This window comes from Moesziomyces antarcticus, assembly GCF_000747765.1.
Source record: "Moesziomyces antarcticus DNA, scaffold: scaffold_v10006, strain JCM 10317, whole genome shotgun sequence".
Lineage (NCBI taxonomy): Eukaryota > Fungi > Basidiomycota > Ustilaginomycetes > Ustilaginales > Ustilaginaceae > Moesziomyces > Moesziomyces antarcticus.
In genome coordinates this window covers 179,329-195,738 of record NW_014639004.1, presented here as the reverse complement: position 1 = coordinate 195,738, position 16,410 = coordinate 179,329, and the positions used below count along the sequence as shown (strand labels likewise).

At 59.1% G+C, this 16,410-nt stretch overlaps 6 protein-coding genes across 6 annotated transcripts, besides 7 other annotated features; 3 read left to right on the top strand and 3 right to left on the bottom strand.

Moving 5' to 3' along the window:
- Positions 1-458: 458 nt before the first annotated feature.
- PAN0_006d2879 (FTHFS-domain-containing protein) lies at positions 459-3,545 on the top strand (the record flags this gene model as incomplete). The annotated part of the gene is made up of 1 exon (XM_014801521.1): positions 459-3,545. The coding sequence occupies one exon, from the start codon at positions 459-461 to the stop codon at positions 3,543-3,545; it is 3,087 nt and encodes a 1,028-aa protein (XP_014657007.1).
- A 442-nt stretch (positions 3,546-3,987) lies between these two features.
- On the bottom strand, positions 3,988-4,899 carry PAN0_006c2878 (60S ribosomal protein L28; the record flags this gene model as incomplete). The annotated part of the gene is made up of 2 exons (XM_014801520.1): positions 3,988-4,280; positions 4,749-4,899. The coding sequence occupies 2 exons, from the start codon at positions 4,897-4,899 to the stop codon at positions 3,988-3,990; spliced, it is 444 nt and encodes a 147-aa protein (XP_014657006.1).
- Positions 4,900-5,358: 459 nt separating this feature from the next.
- Positions 5,359-5,708: a sequence feature (60S ribosomal protein L10;~In-frame stop codon was detected at splice-junction site).
- Positions 5,709-6,031: 323 nt separating this feature from the next.
- Positions 6,032-6,084: a sequence feature (60S ribosomal protein L10;~In-frame stop codon was detected at splice-junction site).
- Positions 6,085-6,296: 212 nt separating this feature from the next.
- Positions 6,297-6,394: a sequence feature (60S ribosomal protein L10;~In-frame stop codon was detected at splice-junction site).
- Positions 6,395-6,891: 497 nt separating this feature from the next.
- Positions 6,892-7,460: a sequence feature (60S ribosomal protein L10;~In-frame stop codon was detected at splice-junction site).
- Positions 7,461-7,815: 355 nt separating this feature from the next.
- Positions 7,816-7,826: a sequence feature (60S ribosomal protein L10;~In-frame stop codon was detected at splice-junction site).
- Positions 7,827-7,909: 83 nt separating this feature from the next.
- Positions 7,910-8,057: a sequence feature (60S ribosomal protein L10;~In-frame stop codon was detected at splice-junction site).
- Positions 8,058-8,439: 382 nt separating this feature from the next.
- Positions 8,440-8,599: a sequence feature (60S ribosomal protein L10;~In-frame stop codon was detected at splice-junction site).
- A 380-nt stretch (positions 8,600-8,979) lies between these two features.
- Positions 8,980-10,563, top strand: PAN0_006d2876 (RING finger protein; the record flags this gene model as incomplete). The annotated part of the gene is made up of 1 exon (XM_014801519.1): positions 8,980-10,563. The coding sequence occupies one exon, from the start codon at positions 8,980-8,982 to the stop codon at positions 10,561-10,563; it is 1,584 nt and encodes a 527-aa protein (XP_014657005.1).
- Positions 10,564-12,116: 1,553 nt separating this feature from the next.
- PAN0_006d2875 (amino acid permease) lies at positions 12,117-13,835 on the top strand (the record flags this gene model as incomplete). The annotated part of the gene is made up of 1 exon (XM_014801518.1): positions 12,117-13,835. The coding sequence occupies one exon, from the start codon at positions 12,117-12,119 to the stop codon at positions 13,833-13,835; it is 1,719 nt and encodes a 572-aa protein (XP_014657004.1).
- A 972-nt stretch (positions 13,836-14,807) lies between these two features.
- On the bottom strand, positions 14,808-15,140 carry PAN0_006c2874 (uncharacterized protein; the record flags this gene model as incomplete). The annotated part of the gene is made up of 1 exon (XM_014801517.1): positions 14,808-15,140. One exon carries the CDS (start codon positions 15,138-15,140, stop codon positions 14,808-14,810), a length of 333 nt encoding a protein of 110 aa, XP_014657003.1.
- A 441-nt stretch (positions 15,141-15,581) lies between these two features.
- On the bottom strand, positions 15,582-15,968 carry PAN0_006c2873 (uncharacterized protein; the record flags this gene model as incomplete). Its single annotated transcript, XM_014801516.1, has 1 exon — positions 15,582-15,968. One exon carries the CDS (start codon positions 15,966-15,968, stop codon positions 15,582-15,584), a length of 387 nt encoding a protein of 128 aa, XP_014657002.1.
- Between the last annotated feature and the right edge of the window lie 442 nt (positions 15,969-16,410).

Here is a 16,410-nt window from a genome sequence, read left to right as displayed (position 1 = left end):
TTTTTCGCGAACGTGCGATTCGCTGCCCTTCCTATGATAGCGGCGCTGAAGCGCTGGATTTTCATTGGGCGGCCCCGGGCGTGGAAGCGGAGCGGGTCGAGTCAAGTCTGCCAACTTCTCTCCAACTGGCGTCCGCACAGACATCCGACGCGGCCTTTTTCGTCTTTTCGCCCTTGGCCAGGCGCGAAGAAATTTATTATTCGAGTCGAGTATCCTGCAGTAGCCGAGCGGGCGAGTGCAGCCTGCAACAGTGAATGCCAACAATCCGCTCGACGTCGGCTCGCTGCAGTCCGTCGAATGCGAGTGTGAACGGGGCAAAGCGTGAGCCGAAAGCGCCGATATGCTTTGCCTGCTTCGCCTGCTTCGCCTTCTTCCGATCGACGCTTCGTAGTAGCTCTTCAACCTCTTCCTCTCCCTCTCGCTCTCCACCCGCGCCTTAGTCCCGCACCGTCGTTGGCATGCTCCTCCGCCGCTCGGCTTGCATCCATCTCGCTTCCTTCTCCCAGCAGCGAAGCTCCCGCCTCCTCGTCCACGCCCACTCTCTCGCCTCGGCCTCGCTCTCGTTCGGCTCCCTCCACGCTCGCTCCCTCTCGTCATCGGCTCGTCCGGTCGTCGCTCCTTCCTCCTCGCTCCTCCGCTTCTCCGCACCTCGATCGCGCTCGCTGCTCACCGACGCCATGGCCTCGCTCGCAACCACGCCCGGCGGTGCCAAGCTCATCGATGGCACCGCCCTCGCCAAGGAGGTGCGCGCGCGTGTCGCCCAGCGCATCGCAGAGCTCAAGCAGCAGCACTCCTCCTTCCAGCCCCACCTCTGCATCATGCAGGTCGGCTCCCAGAGCGCATCCTCCACCTACATCAGGATGAAGAAGCTCGCCGCCGAAGAGTGCGGCATGCGCTACACCCACGTCCAGCTCCCCGACGGCGCCAGCGAGCAGGACATCATCCAGCGCGTCCGCGAGCTCAACGAGGACATCAGCGTCGATGGCATCCTCGTCCAGCTGCCCCTCGGCGACCACATCAACTCGGACGCCGAGCGCCGCGTCACCGAGGCCATCAGCCCCGAAAAGGACGTCGACGGATTCCACGCCCTCAACATCGGCCACCTCTCCTCCAAGGCCTGCAACCCGCTCTTCCTCCCCTGCACTCCCGCAGGCTGCATCAAGCTCCTCGAGAACGCTGGCATCACCAACATGGCCGGCCTCCGCGCCGTCGTCATCGGTCGCAGCGACATCGTAGGCAACCCCGTCGCATCCCTTCTCCGCGCGAGGGACTGCACCGTCACCCAGTGCCACAGCAGGACCGCCGACCTCCCCGCCCACCTCGCCCAGGCCGACATCGTCATCGCTGCCATGGGCAAGCCCCACTTCATCCAGGCAGAATGGCTCAAGAAGGGCGCCGTCGTCATCGACGTAGGCACCAACTTTGTCGACGACGCCTCCAAAAAGTCCGGCTACCGCCTCGTCGGTGACGTCGACTTTGAACCCGCCACCAAGGTCGCCTCGGCCATCACCCCGGTCCCCGGTGGTGTTGGTCCCATGACCGTCGCCATGCTCATGGAGAACGTGCTGATCAGCGCCGAGCGCAGCCTCGCCGACGGCCGCGCCCTCGGCATCGGCCGCGGCGTCGTCCGTCCCAACCCCATCACCCCGCTCGCCAAGGTGCCCTTGGACATCGAGGTCGCCCGCTCCCAGACGCCCAAGCCCATCACCCAGGTCGCGCGCGAGATCGGCCTCATCTCGTCCGAGCTCGAGCCGTACGGATCCGTCAAGGCCAAGGTCGACCTCTCGGTGCTCAAGCGCCTCGCCCACCGCAACAACGGCAAGTACATCGTCGTCGCCGGCATCACCCCCACCCCGCTCGGCGAGGGCAAGTCCACCACCACCATCGGTCTCGCACAGGCGCTCGGCGCCCACCTCGGCAAGCCCGCGTTCGCCTGTGTGCGTCAGCCCTCCCAGGGCCCCACGTTCGGCATCAAGGGCGGTGCCGCCGGCGGTGGATACTCCCAGGTCATCCCCATGGAGGAGTTCAACCTCCACCTCACCGGTGACAACCACGCCGTCCAGGCCGCCAACAACCTGCTCGCCGCCGCCATCGACACGCGCATGTTCCACGAGGCCACCCAGAAGGACGCCGCGCTCTTTGACCGTCTGTGCCCCAAGAAGAAGGGCGTGCGCACTTTTGCCCCCATCATGTTCCGCAGACTCAAGAAGCTCGGCATCAATAAGACCAACCCGGACGACCTCACCGACGACGAGAAGGCGCGCTTCGCCCGTCTCGACATCGACCCCGAGACGGTCACCTGGAGGCGTGTTACCGACACCAACGACCGCTACCTCCGCGACATCACCGTCGGCCAGGCGGCCACCGAGAAGGGCATCACCCGCCGCACGGGCTTCGACATCGCCGTCGCCTCCGAGTGCATGGCCGTGCTCGCGCTCAGCCGCGACCTCAAGGACATGCGCGAGCGTCTCGGCCGCATGGTCATTGGCACCAGCCGCGCCGGCGACCCCGTCACCGCCGACGACATTGGCGTGGGCGGTGCGCTCGCCATCCTCATGAAGGACGCCATCAAGCCCAACCTCATGCAGACGCTCGAGGGCACCCCCGTCTTCGTCCACGCCGGTCCCTTTGCCAACATCGCACACGGCAACTCGTCCATCCTCGCCGACGCGATTGCGCTCAAGCTCGCCGGTGTCGAGCAGGGCGAGCCTGTCGAGAGGACGGGCTACGTGATCACCGAGGCTGGGTTCGGTGCGGATATCGGCATGGAGAAGTTCTGCAACATCAAGTGCCGCGAGTCCGGGCTGGTGCCGGATGCGGCCGTGATCGTGGCCACCGTGCGTGCGCTCAAGACGCACGGCGGCGGTCCTGAGGTGACGCCCGGTAAGCCGCTCAGCGAGGTGTACCTCGAGGAGAACCTCGAGATCCTCGACAAGGGTTGCGTCAACCTCGCCAAGCACATCGCCAACGCCAAGAAGTTTGGTCTCAAGGTGATTGTTGCCATCAACCAGTTTACCACCGACACGCCTGCCGAGCTCGAGCTCGTGCGCAAGAAGGCGCTCGAGGCCGGCGCTGACGATGCGGTGCCTGCTAACCACTGGGCACTGGGTGGTGAGGGTGCCATCGACCTGGCCAAGGCGGTCATTCAGCAGCTCGAGGGAACTGCGAGCCAGTTCAACTTCCTCTACGAGCCTACGCTGCCCATTACGCAGAAGATCGAGGCCATTGCGCGCGACATGTACGGCGCCGACGGCATCGAGCTTTCTGAAGCTGCTGAGAAGCAGATCCAGACCATCGAGAAGAACGGATTCGGCAACCTCTCGATCTGCATGGCAAAGACCCATCTGTCCCTCTCGGCCGATCCCTCCAAGAAGGGCGCTCCCACCGGATTCACCATCCCCGTCAGGGAGGTGTATGCTTCCGTCGGTGCCGGTCTGCTCGTCGTCATGTGCGGCGCAATGTCCAAGATGCCCGGCCTCAACACAAGGCCCGGCTACTACGACATGGACCTCACCGAAGACGGCGAGGTCATCGGCCTTTCCTAGTTTCCACCGCCCAAATGCGCGGCCTAGTCCCCAGTGGTGGAATTCAACCGCTTCCTCCCACCAAAACGTTCCCATCTTGTAGACTCTTTCCCCGGTATCATGGGCGTCAACCGCCATCCTTTGTAATGTCATCCCATCCCAGACTCGATATCATCATCAGCCTGAAAAGAATCCTAAGCTGATACGAAGTTGAGAAAAACACATGCGCGCGCGCAACCAGGAAGATTCGGTGCAAGAACAGGTGTTCTGATATTTTGGGTGTAGATGGGGGTTGTCGGTGGTTGTGTGATGCGATGCTCTGGCGAGCCTATGCGCACAATACCCGCATCAAGAAAGCGCGGGAGTGCAGTGAAAAGGGGGTTGATGGTGTACAAAAGAAGTTTTTTGCCAAAGCGCACTCGGGACGAAGAAAGGAACACAAATGAGGAAAGGGTGACGTTGTTTAAGCAACGAGCTTGACGACACCGCCGGCCTCCTTGATCTTCTTCTCGGCGAGCGACGACACCCAGCGAGCCTTGACGATGCAGGGGAGCGAGGGCAGACGGCCCTTGCCGAGCACCTTGCCGTAGCCGGCAGCGAGGGTGTCGATGACGGGCACCTCGGTCGAGCTGGCGCTCAGACCCTCACGCTGCTCAGCGGGGACAAGCGTCCACAGCTTGTCAAGGTTGAGAACGGGGCGGTACGACGAGTTGCGCGTAAGGTGGAAGTGGCGCATACCGACCTTACCGAAGTAACCTGTTGAGACGGATTGGCAACGAGTGCGCGAAATCGAAATGTCAGCATGCCTGTTTCTGGCGTCGAGAGAAGATGCGAGCAACTGCCAAAGAAAGAACCACCATCCACGACTGCCATGGTCTGATGCGATGCACGTCTTGTCTTGCACATCCATTTCCTCCAGCCGACTTCCAAAGTGATCCACAGCCTGTGTAGCTGGCTGTTCGATCCAGGCTGCGTTGGTTCATCCACACCAGATCCCACCAAAGCAACGCCGTCGATGTTTGAATCCTTCCTCAAATCCCCTGTGGTGCATGTCTGCCCTTCCAGTGCTGCTTTCCGCTGGTTCATTGCTGCCATCGTTGCCAGATTCCCACGTCTGGTCGTCCTTATTCCATGCTATTCCTCCGTCTGTCCTGTCCTGACGATCATGCTGTACGGCTGGCGTGGATGGAGGTCGAGCAGTGCTGGTGCTGATGCAATACTAACCAGGGTGGTACTTGTCCATGTTGGTGCGGTGGTGGTGCTGACCACCGGCGAGACCGCGACCACCTGGGTGCTTGCGGTGCTTGCCGACACGACCGTTACCGGCAGAGACGTGGCCGCGGTGCTTGCGGGTCTTGGAAAGGTGAGTGGGCATCTTTTGGTGGTGAATGCAGGAGGTCGGGATAGATGGGCGGTAGATGCAAGATGCAAGTGCGTGTGCGAGGTCGAAGTTGGATCGAACAAGGTGCAGAGTGGTAGAGAGATGCAAAGTGCAGTTCAAGGCGAAATCGAAGGTGTCGGAATGCAGCGAGGGGGTCGGTGGTTGAACAGGAGGACGATCAAAGGAACGAAACTGTCAGTACGGCCTGCTCTGCTTGTCTGAAACGTCGGACCAATCTCGAGTTGAGCCGTCAAAATGAGAGGGCCATCATCGAAAGACTTTGCAAATGTGCCGGTTCTGCATGCAGCTGTTGACCAGGAGACGGTGCCATGCGCCAGCAGCAATACTCTGCACGGTGCAATGCGAGTCGTTCGATGTCGATAGATGCTACTAACCTTGACGTGTGTATTGGGGTGGCCTTGATGGTAAGGTGGAAGAAGCAGGGCTGACCAGATGGTGTCGAGCTCAACTCGCCATCTCGAATCGCACATTCAGCCGCTTCCCAGTCCTTGGCTCGCAGTGGGCCACGCGCAGGGCGTCGCAGCGCCTTCAGCTTGTCTGCGAATTTTGGGGCTGCTGGGCACTCTGCGCAATTTGGCCAAGGCGGGCGCCGCTCCATCCTCACTGCACGCGGCGACATTGCGCGAGCTTGCCATCTGGTCAGCTCATCAGCCAGTCACTCAGGCTCGACCAGGCTCCTCGCAACGGGCTGGGGAGCGAGGCTCGAGTCGTCGCAATAGACTTTTGTATTACTGCCAAAATTTGAAATGCCGAGTATTCTACTACTTCGGCCGAGGTCACGTGTACGTTTATCTGGCGTGACCAGGGCAAGTGATTTTCGGCCCACAACGCGACAGGCTGCCTCAACTGTGATGGAGGTACATTGCCGGTGGCTCAGTCCGGACATAAGGGCCTGCAGAGCGACCAGCTGCAATGGAGGCATGGGACTGCCCTCAATCCGTGGACAAGTGAGCAAGAGACTGGGCTTGAAGCCTTGAGGCAGCAGCGCCAGTATGTGCGCCAGCTGCTAGCACGTCAGTCACCCAGACACACACAGAGAGCGCTGAGCAGGCGCGAGAGTGTGACGGTCGATCCGTTGGAGCTCGTCGCCACTTGTGAGCCGCAGCCGTGCCGCCTTCCCTTCTCTCCCTCCACCCACTCATCACCCCTTCAAGAAAGGTAAGTGCTCTGCCGCCAATCGACCTGCTCAGCACCGTTATCCCCGGCATCTACATATACGGCCCAGCAACGATCCGCATCCTCGGCACTCGTAGCAGCAACAGGCAACTGACCTCGTATTCCTACGATCCGTACCCGTTGCCTCGATTCCTTTCGACCTTTCCATCGCACGACCCACACCAACTTCACTGCATCGACCTTCGACTGAATAGTATTCAAGATGGGACGACGACCTGCCCGCTGCTACCGCTACTGCAAGAACAAGCCGTTCCCCAAGTCGAGGTACAACCGTGGTGTGCCCGACCCCAAGGTACGTTGGAACCAACGCCTGCACAGCGATGATCCAGGGATGCATCTCGTGCCATAGCATAAAACACACTGGAGGAGAGGCGGGACAGGATCGCATTGGAGAGAAGGATTTGCTCGCATTGCTCGTCGGACATTCGCAATGGTATCGACAGGGATATCGAACATGTGGCTCTCGCACCAACATTCGAGAGCACGTCTATCGCATTTGTGGGATCGGACTGGAGGTCGATACGCGACATTTGCTCCTGGCATCGCTGGCAGCATCTTGGAGGGACATGCACAGCATCAACACTCGTAGACAGGATGGGTCTTGGTTGCGATGGCCATGCTAGGCAGACCAGGCTCCAGATGCGCTTGCACCGAATGTCGGAGGAGCAGGATCATCCAGCGCCATCACGTCGGAACAGTTGTGGATACCCTGGATCTTCGCTACAGGCCAGCTCATCGAGATCGCGATCGACGGCGCCAACTAACTCTGACTGCGTTCCCCTCTAACAGATCCGCATCTACGATCTTGGCCGCAAGAAGGCTTCCGTCGATGACTTCCCCTTCTGCGCCCACCTTGTGTGCGACGAGCACCAGCAGATCACCTCGGAGGCTCTCGAGGCTGCCCGTATCTGTGCCAACAAGTACATCACCAAGACCTCGGGTAAGGACTCGTTCCACCTGCGTGTCCGTGTCCACCCCTTCCACGTCATCCGCATCAACAAGATGCTTTCGTGCGCTGGTGCCGATAGGCTCCAGACCGGTATGCGTGGTGCTTACGGCAAGCCCTACGACACCGTTGCCCGTGTGAACATTGGCCAGATCCTGCTCTCGGTGCGCACCCGTGACAGCAACAAGGCCGTCGTTCTCGAGGCCCTGCGTCGCTCGCGTTACAAGTTCGCTGGTCGCCAGAAGATCATCATCTCGAAGAAGTGGGGTTTCACCAACATGAACCGCGAGCAGTACGCCGAGGCCAAGCAGTCCAACCGCATCCTCAAGGACGGCTGCTACCTCCAGTACATCAACAACCACGGCCCCCTCGAGAAGAACCTCCGTCTCCAGGCCCGTATCGCTTCGCAGAAGTAAGCGTGCTGAAGAAGTCTTGCTTCCTTCACACGTCTGCTCCTCGATCCGCTCGCTCCTTAGCAGTGGTGTAGGTGGGTTGGTGTCACACGGACGATTCGATCCTTGATCTGTCGGCCCTCGTTGCGCAGCCACCGATGCACTGTTGACCCTCGTTCATAGCATGCCCCCGCGCATTCTTCCAAAACATTGTCATGTCTTTAGAGCCAATCAAAGTCATGCGTTCTGTACCATCCTGTTCGGACTCGGCCTGTGCATCTTCTCAGTGCGGTGAAGATCTGCGATGTGAGGTAACGCGGATGTTGGCGACTTGCCCGTCAGGGTCGCCGGTTTCATGTTCTCATGGCGCTTCAGAGCATCGATCTGTGAGCGAGTGTCACATTGTCGATGCCAGCAGGTCAGATACTATTGCCACCGTGAATTCAGTTTCTACGCCCATCCTGGAAAGAAAACGAAGATGCTAGCGAAGAGGTGAAAGCTTTGGAGAACTTTGGATGCGACTGGCGGGGTCGGCGACATGGAGCGCCAATTGAGATGTGGGCGCAAAGGGTGGGCGCAGCAGCCGATGCTGATGCCGGTATCATCTCTGCACGGGAGTGCGTCAGCGCAGCCGGGCAGAATCTCTCCAATTTGGGCGCGGGCGGGCTGCTGGAATCGAAAAATGTGACGGAACGGAGCCAGCCAGCAGCGCATCTCAAAATCAGCAGCTCAGCAGCTCAGCGCGCACCTGCCACCCTGCAGTTGCAGTCGAGAAAGCTTAGCGTTCCTGGCTCAGCAGCCCAAGCGTGACGCCAGCAGCAGCTCGCTTTCGTGATCTCACACAATGCATTCAGCCGGCACCGCTCGTCCCCGCTCAGCCGTGCATTTCGCATATTCACACCCGCGTCAAGGGATCTTAGGCGCATACTATCACCGGCCTCATCCTTGACCTGCAACTCCCACCGCGACTGCGACTACGGCACCGTTTCCAGAACTCAGCATTCGTTTCGTCGGCTTCCAGCATTGGGCTCTGCATCGCTCCGACTCCCTCTCATCGCTTGCATATCCTTTTGGCTCGGCCCCAAATTACATCTACGCCACCCACCTTCACTACCGATCGCCCATCGCATCCTCAACCCCCAACTTGGCCGCGCCCTAGTGCATTTACCCTCTTGCAACATCCTCACATCTTGGCATATATAGTCATCGCTGCATTCGCATCGCCACCGAGTCGATAGCACGCTTCCGGCATTAGCATACCTCCGGTGCATCTCACCTCCACATCGAGTCTCGCCACCGATCGCGAGGCTTAGGCTCAGCAACACACCCGTTCTCGCAACTGCAGCATCAGATCTGCCCACTTTTTTACTTCGGAAGGGCTGCTACCCCTCATCTCGGCTCATCAGGAGCCTCTCTCTCTGCGTGCCAAGCAGCTGCGGACCTTGACTCTCGGGCACTGAGCTTGCGAGCCGCATCTGCTCAACGCCCGTAGGACCGGACTTTTAACTCCGACGCTTATCACGAACAACTCAACTACAAATGTCGGACCTCAGCGATGACTACCTCCTCGACGATGATGTCGAGGATACCATGGACGAGGACTCGGTCTACGGCGACTACGACCAGGGCGTCGACGACTCGGAAGAAGAGCGGGACGATGACCTAGGCTTTGGCGTCGCCGAGGACGCATTTGCTGGTGGCGACACGGCTGCCGAGCGCTCCAAGAGCTATCAAGTCGAATACAAGTCACACACGATCGGGTCGATCGAACAAGCGCAGCAGAAGGAGGTCGAGCACGTCGCCAGCATGTTCATGATCAAGGACACCGATGCCGCCATCCTGCTTCGCCACTTTGGCTGGAACAAAGAGCGTCTCATCGAGCGCTTCATGGACTCACCCGACAAGGTCAACCTCGAGGCGGGCGTGCACGACGACCCAGCGCGGCCGAAGCTTCAGAAGCTGCCCGACTTTACGTGCGAGATCTGCTACATGAGCTCCGACGACTCGCCCGACGGTCAAATGGAGACGCTGGCACTCGCGTGCGGCCACCGCTACTGTCGCGACTGCTACCAGCACTATCTGGAGCAGAAGATCCGCGCCGAGGGCGAGTCGAGGCGCGTGCAGTGCATGCGCGAAAAGTGCAACCTGGTCATTGACGAACGCACCGTCGGACTCGTAGTGGTGCCAGAGGTGTTTGAACGCTACAAGATCCTGCTCAACCGCACGTATGTCGACGACAGCAACGTGCTTCGATGGTGTCCGGCGCCCAACTGCGAACTGGCGGTGGAGTGCCACGTGTCGAACAAGATGCTCAACAAAGTTGTACCTTCGGTGCGATGCGACTGCGGCCATGCGTTCTGCTTTGGATGCGGCAATGCGGCCCACGCGCCGGCCATCTGCCCGATCGCCAAGCTGTGGCTCAAGAAGTGCGAAGACGACAGCGAGACGGCCAACTGGATTTCGGCCAACACCAAGGAGTGCCCCAAGTGCAACTCGACGATCGAGAAGAACGGCGGATGCAACCACATGACCTGCCGCAAGTGCAAGTACGAGTGGTGCTGGATCTGCGCGGGACCATGGTCGGAGCACGGCAATTCGTGGTACAACTGCAACCGCTTCGACGAGAAGAGCGGCGCCGAGGCGCGCGACTCGCAGGCCAAGTCGCGGGCGCAGCTGGAGCGCTACCTGCACTACTTTAACCGCTTTGCGAACCACGAGCAGTCGGCCAAGCTGGACCGCGACCTGTACGGGCGCACGGAGAAGAAGATGGAGGAGATGCAGCTGACGACGGATCTGACGTGGATCGAGGTGCAGTTCCTCAAGAAGGCGGTGGACGAGCTGTGCGAGTGCCGCATGACGCTCAAGTGGACGTACTGCATGGCGTACTACCTCGCGCGCAACAACATGACGGAGCTGTTTGAGGACAACCAGCGCGACCTGGAAAAGGCGGTGGAGGATCTGTCGGAGCAGCTCGAGAAGCCGATCGAGCCCAAGACGATCCCCGAGCTGCGGCAGAAGGTGACGGACCTCACGGTGTACGTGCACAAGCGCCGTGGCATCCTGCTGTCCGACACCGCCGAAGGCTTCCAAGAGGACCGCTGGTCGTGGAACGTGACCTTCTGAACGCGTCCAGCCCTCAGCTCATCGTCCGAACTTTGGTGGGCCTTCCTTGATTTCCGTCGCAACCTGCATGCATGTTCCCCTCGCCGCAACTTCCTTCCCGTTTCATCAGCAGTATACCTCCACAGTCTTGCGCCTAGTTTCCCGTTTGTCGGTTCACGTGTATTCCAAGTCCTTCTCACACACGCATTCTGTCTGCACGAATTCGAGCCATGTTCATCCAGCTTAGGCGAGTTTGGTAACCGATCGAGTTTGACGGTGCTTCTCTGCTTAGGAGACTGTACTTGGGCAGCGCATGAATGTGTTGATCTGGACAAGGCGTGCTCATTGAATAGCGAGGCGTAAGGGAATGGTGGGGGGCAAGGGTTGGCGTGATTTGTGGCTTGGCTTTGCGCATCGTATTACCAACGGATCGGGGTGTGCCCGATTCAGATGGTGTCGGCGGTGGCCGAAAAGATGAACCGCGGCGCGATGATTGGACCTGCGGAGTTTGCATTTTTTCAGCAAACCGGCGGATTTTTTAGCGGAGTTTTTTTTTCCCTCCCGCCAGTGGCAAGACTTCATACTCATGGCAGCTTCTCCAACTTGATTCTGGCCATCGAAGCGATGGCTTTTCTCATATTGAAGGTTCTACTTTAGGTCAGTCAAGATGATGCGCAGGAGAGTGGTGTTGAGCGACAAATGGAGCAAGCGAAAGGCGGGTGGGTGGGATTTTGCCAAGACTGCAGATTTGCAAAAAGGGTCTGTCGGCTGGGGTGTTTGACAGCTCTACCGGGCAATTTTTTTCTCCTCGCCAATCCGCCACCTGCGCACGCTCCAATCTGCAGCCTAGACCATGGCGCAAGATCATATAGTCGGTCCCACCGAGGAAGTCATTGCCCGAATCGATTGCGTCCGTGCGCTTCATAGGCTTTCGAGATGAAAAGCCGGTGGAGCGCAGAAGACGAGGCGAGAAGCGGTTCGGAAAATTGCCGGGTGGCTCGAAAAGTTTGCGGTGGATTTGTTTTTTTCCGGGTCCAGCCCGAAGCTGGGACGGCCGATTCGCCCCAAGTTCGAAACGAATGGGCGCTGCCATTGGACCGAAATGTCGTGATCCACAGAGAGATGCATGCCCACAATTGTCCACCACGCCCCGTTCCTTGACCAATCGCAGTTCATCGCAAAAACCCCCTGGAATGAAGTCGAGCGGTGGAGCCAGACAGAGTTGCCCCCACTCCGTTTAGCTTTGCTGATGCGCAGCTGCGCATGGTGCAATGGCGCCATCGCCTCGATCAGGGCGACATTCGGATGGGAGAAGCGAATCACGTTGTTGCCCGCTTTTGCCATTCAAACGCCATGTGGGACGCCGAACGAGACCTGCCCAGTCCGGTTCCTGTAGAGCGCACGACCGTCGGTGCACGAATCGACGGTCGCACGAATAAAATAGATCCCTCCTCCCTTCCCCGTACGTCCTCCTTCTTCCCCACCACCTCTTTTCCCTTTCGCCCCTTTCCCCTCTCCAAGGATCTGTCAGTTCGCCCCCTTTGCGGCTCGTCAGGAGGAGATCACACATCACCATGTCTTCCGCTAAGCAGTCGTTCGAAACCGACGGCATCGCCACTGTCGGCAAGTCCTACCCCGCCACCCAGGCCGCAGCCCAGGACAACGGCGATGCCTCCAAGACCGCATCGATCAACGCAGGCGATGAGGCCAAGTCTAGCCGCAACGCCGAGTCGCCCTTCGAGGTCCCCGTTGGCCAGGCCGGCGTCGGCGCCGTCTCGCGTAAGCTCAGCGCCCGCCACATCCAGATGATTGGTATCGGCGGTGGTATTGGCACTGGTCTCTTTGTCGGTTCCGGCATTGCCCTTGCCAACGCTGGTCCCGTCGGTGTTCTCCTTGCCTACATCATCACCGGTATGACCATCTTCGGTGTCATGGAAGGTCTCGCCGAGATGGCCTCGTACCTCCCCGTCTCCGGCTCCTTCATGCACTTTGCCAGCCGCTTCGTCGACCCTTCCCTCGGCATGGCTCTTGGCTGGAACTACTGGTGGTGCTACGCCATCGGTTGGGCTTCCGAACTCTCCGCCGCCTCCGCCGTCATCGGCTACTGGAATGCCGACATCAACATCGCCGCCTGGATCTCCATCATGATGGTCGTCGGCGCCCTCCTCAACTTTGCCGGCGTGAACATTTACGGCGAAAGTGAAGTTGTCACTTCGACAATTAAACTTTTGGCCTTCATTATGCTAATTATTTTCGGAATTGTCATCGACCTGGGTGGAGGACCCAAGCACGACCGCCTCGGATTCCGATACTGGAAGAACCCCGGTGCCTTCAACCAGTTCAACGGCATCACCGGCGCTGAAGGACGCTTCCTAGGTTTCTTCTCGGCATTCCTCCAATCAGCCTTTACCTACGTCGGAACGGAAACCGTGGTACTTTGCGCTGCCGAAGCACGCAACCCGACCACCCAGATCCCCAAGGCCGCGCGCAGGGTGCTCTACCGAATTCTCTTCTTCTACATCCTCGGTATCGCCATCATGGGCCTCATCGTGCCTTACAACGACCCTGGTCTCAAGAGCGACGGCTCGTACACCGGCGCCTCGCCCTGGATCATTGCCATGCAGAACGCGGGCGTCTCCGTGCTGCCGCACATCTTCAACGCGGTGGTTTTGATCTCGGCATTCTCTGCCGGTTCGTCGTACATCTACGTTGCCAGCCGCACCATGTATGCCATGGCGCTCGACCGACAGGCGCCCGGCATCCTGCGCCGTGTCGACAAGCGTGGCATCCCTTACGTCGCTGTCGGTGTCTCGTGGCTCGTGGGCGCCCTGTCCTACCTCGGCATCAGCTCCGGTGGTGGAACCGTCTTCTCGTGGCTTTCGGCTCTGTCCGCCGTCGCAGGTCTGTTTGCCTGGGCCACGTGCTGCTACGCCTACCTGCGCTTCCGCAAGGCCTACTCGCTCCAGGGCTACGACCGCGCCGAGCTGCCCTACCGCGCGAGGCTGCAGCCCTACTCGAGCTGGTTCTCGATCATCGTGTGCGCGATCGTGATCTTCTTCTCTGGCTGGTCGGTCTTCCTCAACGGCAACTTCACCGCCTCGGGCTTCCTCAGCTCCTACCTTGGCATCCCCGTCTTCTTCGTGCCTTGGATCGGATGGAAGCTCTGGCACAAGACCAAGGTGGTCAAGCTTGCGGAGATTGATCTCGACTCGGGCCGCAGCGACCCCAAGAACGAGCCCAAGGAAAACATCCCCACCACTGCCTGGGGCAAGTTTGTCGCCTGGCTCTTCTAATCATTCCTTCCTTCCCCTCACGCTCTATAGACTTGCCGCTTCCTCGCTGGCAGCTTCTTTTCGCATCGTTTTTCCGTTGCGCATGGTTCAACATCCCGTCACCGTTTCCTTTTGATCTGCTCTAGTCTCTCGCTCTGCGCGCTGGCGCTTGGGTTTCGCAAATCTCCGCATCCCTCTCTCTCTCTCTCTCTCTCTCTCTGCATTTGTAATCTTTGATACCCGCGTCTTCTGGTCCAACCCAGCGCCCAATCCTTCCCCCCCTCTGGCATTCATATGCAACAAAATGTATCAATATCCAGGATGCTTCGGTACCCCCTTCCAAAAGTCAATCCAGCTTGGATGTCGTCAGACGTCGTCACTGGCCAAAATTACCGTATCGACTTTGTTCCTGGAGTGTGTGGGAGGTTGGCATGTCCTGGCTCCACAGCGCGCAACTATGCCATGCGGTGTAGGAGAGGACACGAGGCGTAAGGAAGGGCCGGGAGAGTCTAGAGGCACCGCGCGGTTCTTGATCGCGCCCGCAAATCCGGTTCCATTCTGAAACTCAGTTCCTCAACAACCTGGGTAGGCGTGGTGGTCCAGTGCTGCCGTAGAGCCCTGTGCGGTGGCCTTCGGACCGCTTCTAGACCCTGCGTCCAGCATGCGACGCTCTGCGCTTCTTGCCTCCCCCACGGGATTCGTTCCGCACCCCAACAGGGCCTGCTCAGAACATGTGTGGTGACGACGCAGGAGCAATGCCGCCGCGTCTGCGCTTGAGCTTTGCTAGATTCATATCGACGCCCGTTGTGAGGCCAAGGTGGAATGACTGACTCTAATCATCTGAGACCTCCAACGTCAAACTCCGCTGCAACGCTGGAATACTGGCGGGGAAGAAGCGCCGGAAGAATTGAATTGTATACGGAGGGTCTGCCACGCGGAAGGTGGCGATCAATCGGTAGCGTCCGGCTTGGTCTCGGCTTTGGCAGCCAGGGGTCAAAACTCGTCTGCGGCCGAGAGGCGCGACATCGTATACGACAGGTCCATGTTGTCGGCTACGATTTCGTCGTACCGGGCCGTGGAGATTCGAAACAGCCTGAGGGTCGGATAGACGTCTCGAAGGGCTATGGCGTTGTTGCAATTCGTTGTCGAGACTCGGGGAAAGTACATGGCGTTGCCATGTTCTGCATTGGGGGGGAATGGCCATGCCCAACCTCCCGAATCCGAGCCGCTGCCGAAGAGACCAGTCAAAGCGCCGATTGGAAAGTGGTCCGGGATCCCCACCACAATAAGGTCATCGGTCGACCAGCCTTTGGGAACCGCGCCCATTGTCGGTAATTTGCAAACGCTATCGCTACAGTGGTAGGGAAGCAGGGCGTCAGAGGGAATGCGAGATAGATGAGAATGCGGGGCGGAGAGGTTCGCTCTTAAAGAGCTCCAAGACCGGGCTGGCTAGGGGTTCAAGCGCCATGATACGATCTGCCTCAACATCCGTAATGAATGTCCGGGCTGGTCACATGCGGGTTGCGCGGACAACATCCGCACGACAACCCACACGACGTTCATATCCGCAAGTTCTGTCTTCATCCCGGACAAGTGTGGCTCCCGCACCAATCCATTGTCACGTTTGAGGGGGAGGAGGGGGGGGGGGGGTCATTAACCAGGTCCAGTCGGGCAGAGCTGGTTGACGCCGGAGCAGGACCAGACGGGGGCGAGTGTTCCCGTCACATCAGTTCCAAGGCCTGCTAGGTCCGCCGCCTCGATGCCCAGTCAGCTTTTAGCATCGGGCTGAGTCTCAGCTTCAGCAGCAACGGGTTCAAGTTCGTCTGCGGCCGTGAGGCGTGCCAACGTGTAGGACAGTTCTGAAGTGTCGTCGTTTACGACTTCGGCGTACCGAGACGTGGGGATGAGAAACATCTGGAGATTTGGATAGACGTTGCGAAGGGCGACAGCGTTGTTGCGAGCAGTCGTCGTGACTTGGGGAAAGTAGAGTCCCACTCCGTGTTCTTCATCGGAGGCGGAAAACCACGGACAACCTTCCAGGCCCGTAGCAAGGCTGCCATGGAGACCATTGAACGCGTCGATTGCAATGTTGTCCTTCGGCCTCACCACGACGATGAGGTCAAATGTTGTGCAGCCGTTGGATACCGCTGCCATCGTCGATAGTTCGCAAAGGAGGTTGCAACAGTGGGGAGAATATGGAGGGATGGAGGGCGTCAGATGCGAGACGGGAGAGGTATGCTCTTTGAGAGCTCGAACGCCAGGCAAGCTCGCGCTTGGAAGGCTATTGTTTCCATGGATCTCAACATGCAAAATGAAGTTCCAGGTCGATTACGCGCGAGTTGCACAGACAACTGCCGCGCCGTCCTCATTCGCAAGTTCTTCATTTACGATCAAGCCATGCGGCACCCGGCATGCCTGATGGTGTGGAAAAAGGGGATTCAGACAAGGCTGCACAAGGATGTATTCTCGTATGTCTGCATAGTGCAGATTAAAGGGCAGTGTCGACGTTACCACCAAGGACTCGCCACCATCTCAAGCAAGCCATGGGAATTCGCATGATGTTGATCTCGGCGCTTCACAAGTCCAACAGATTTAC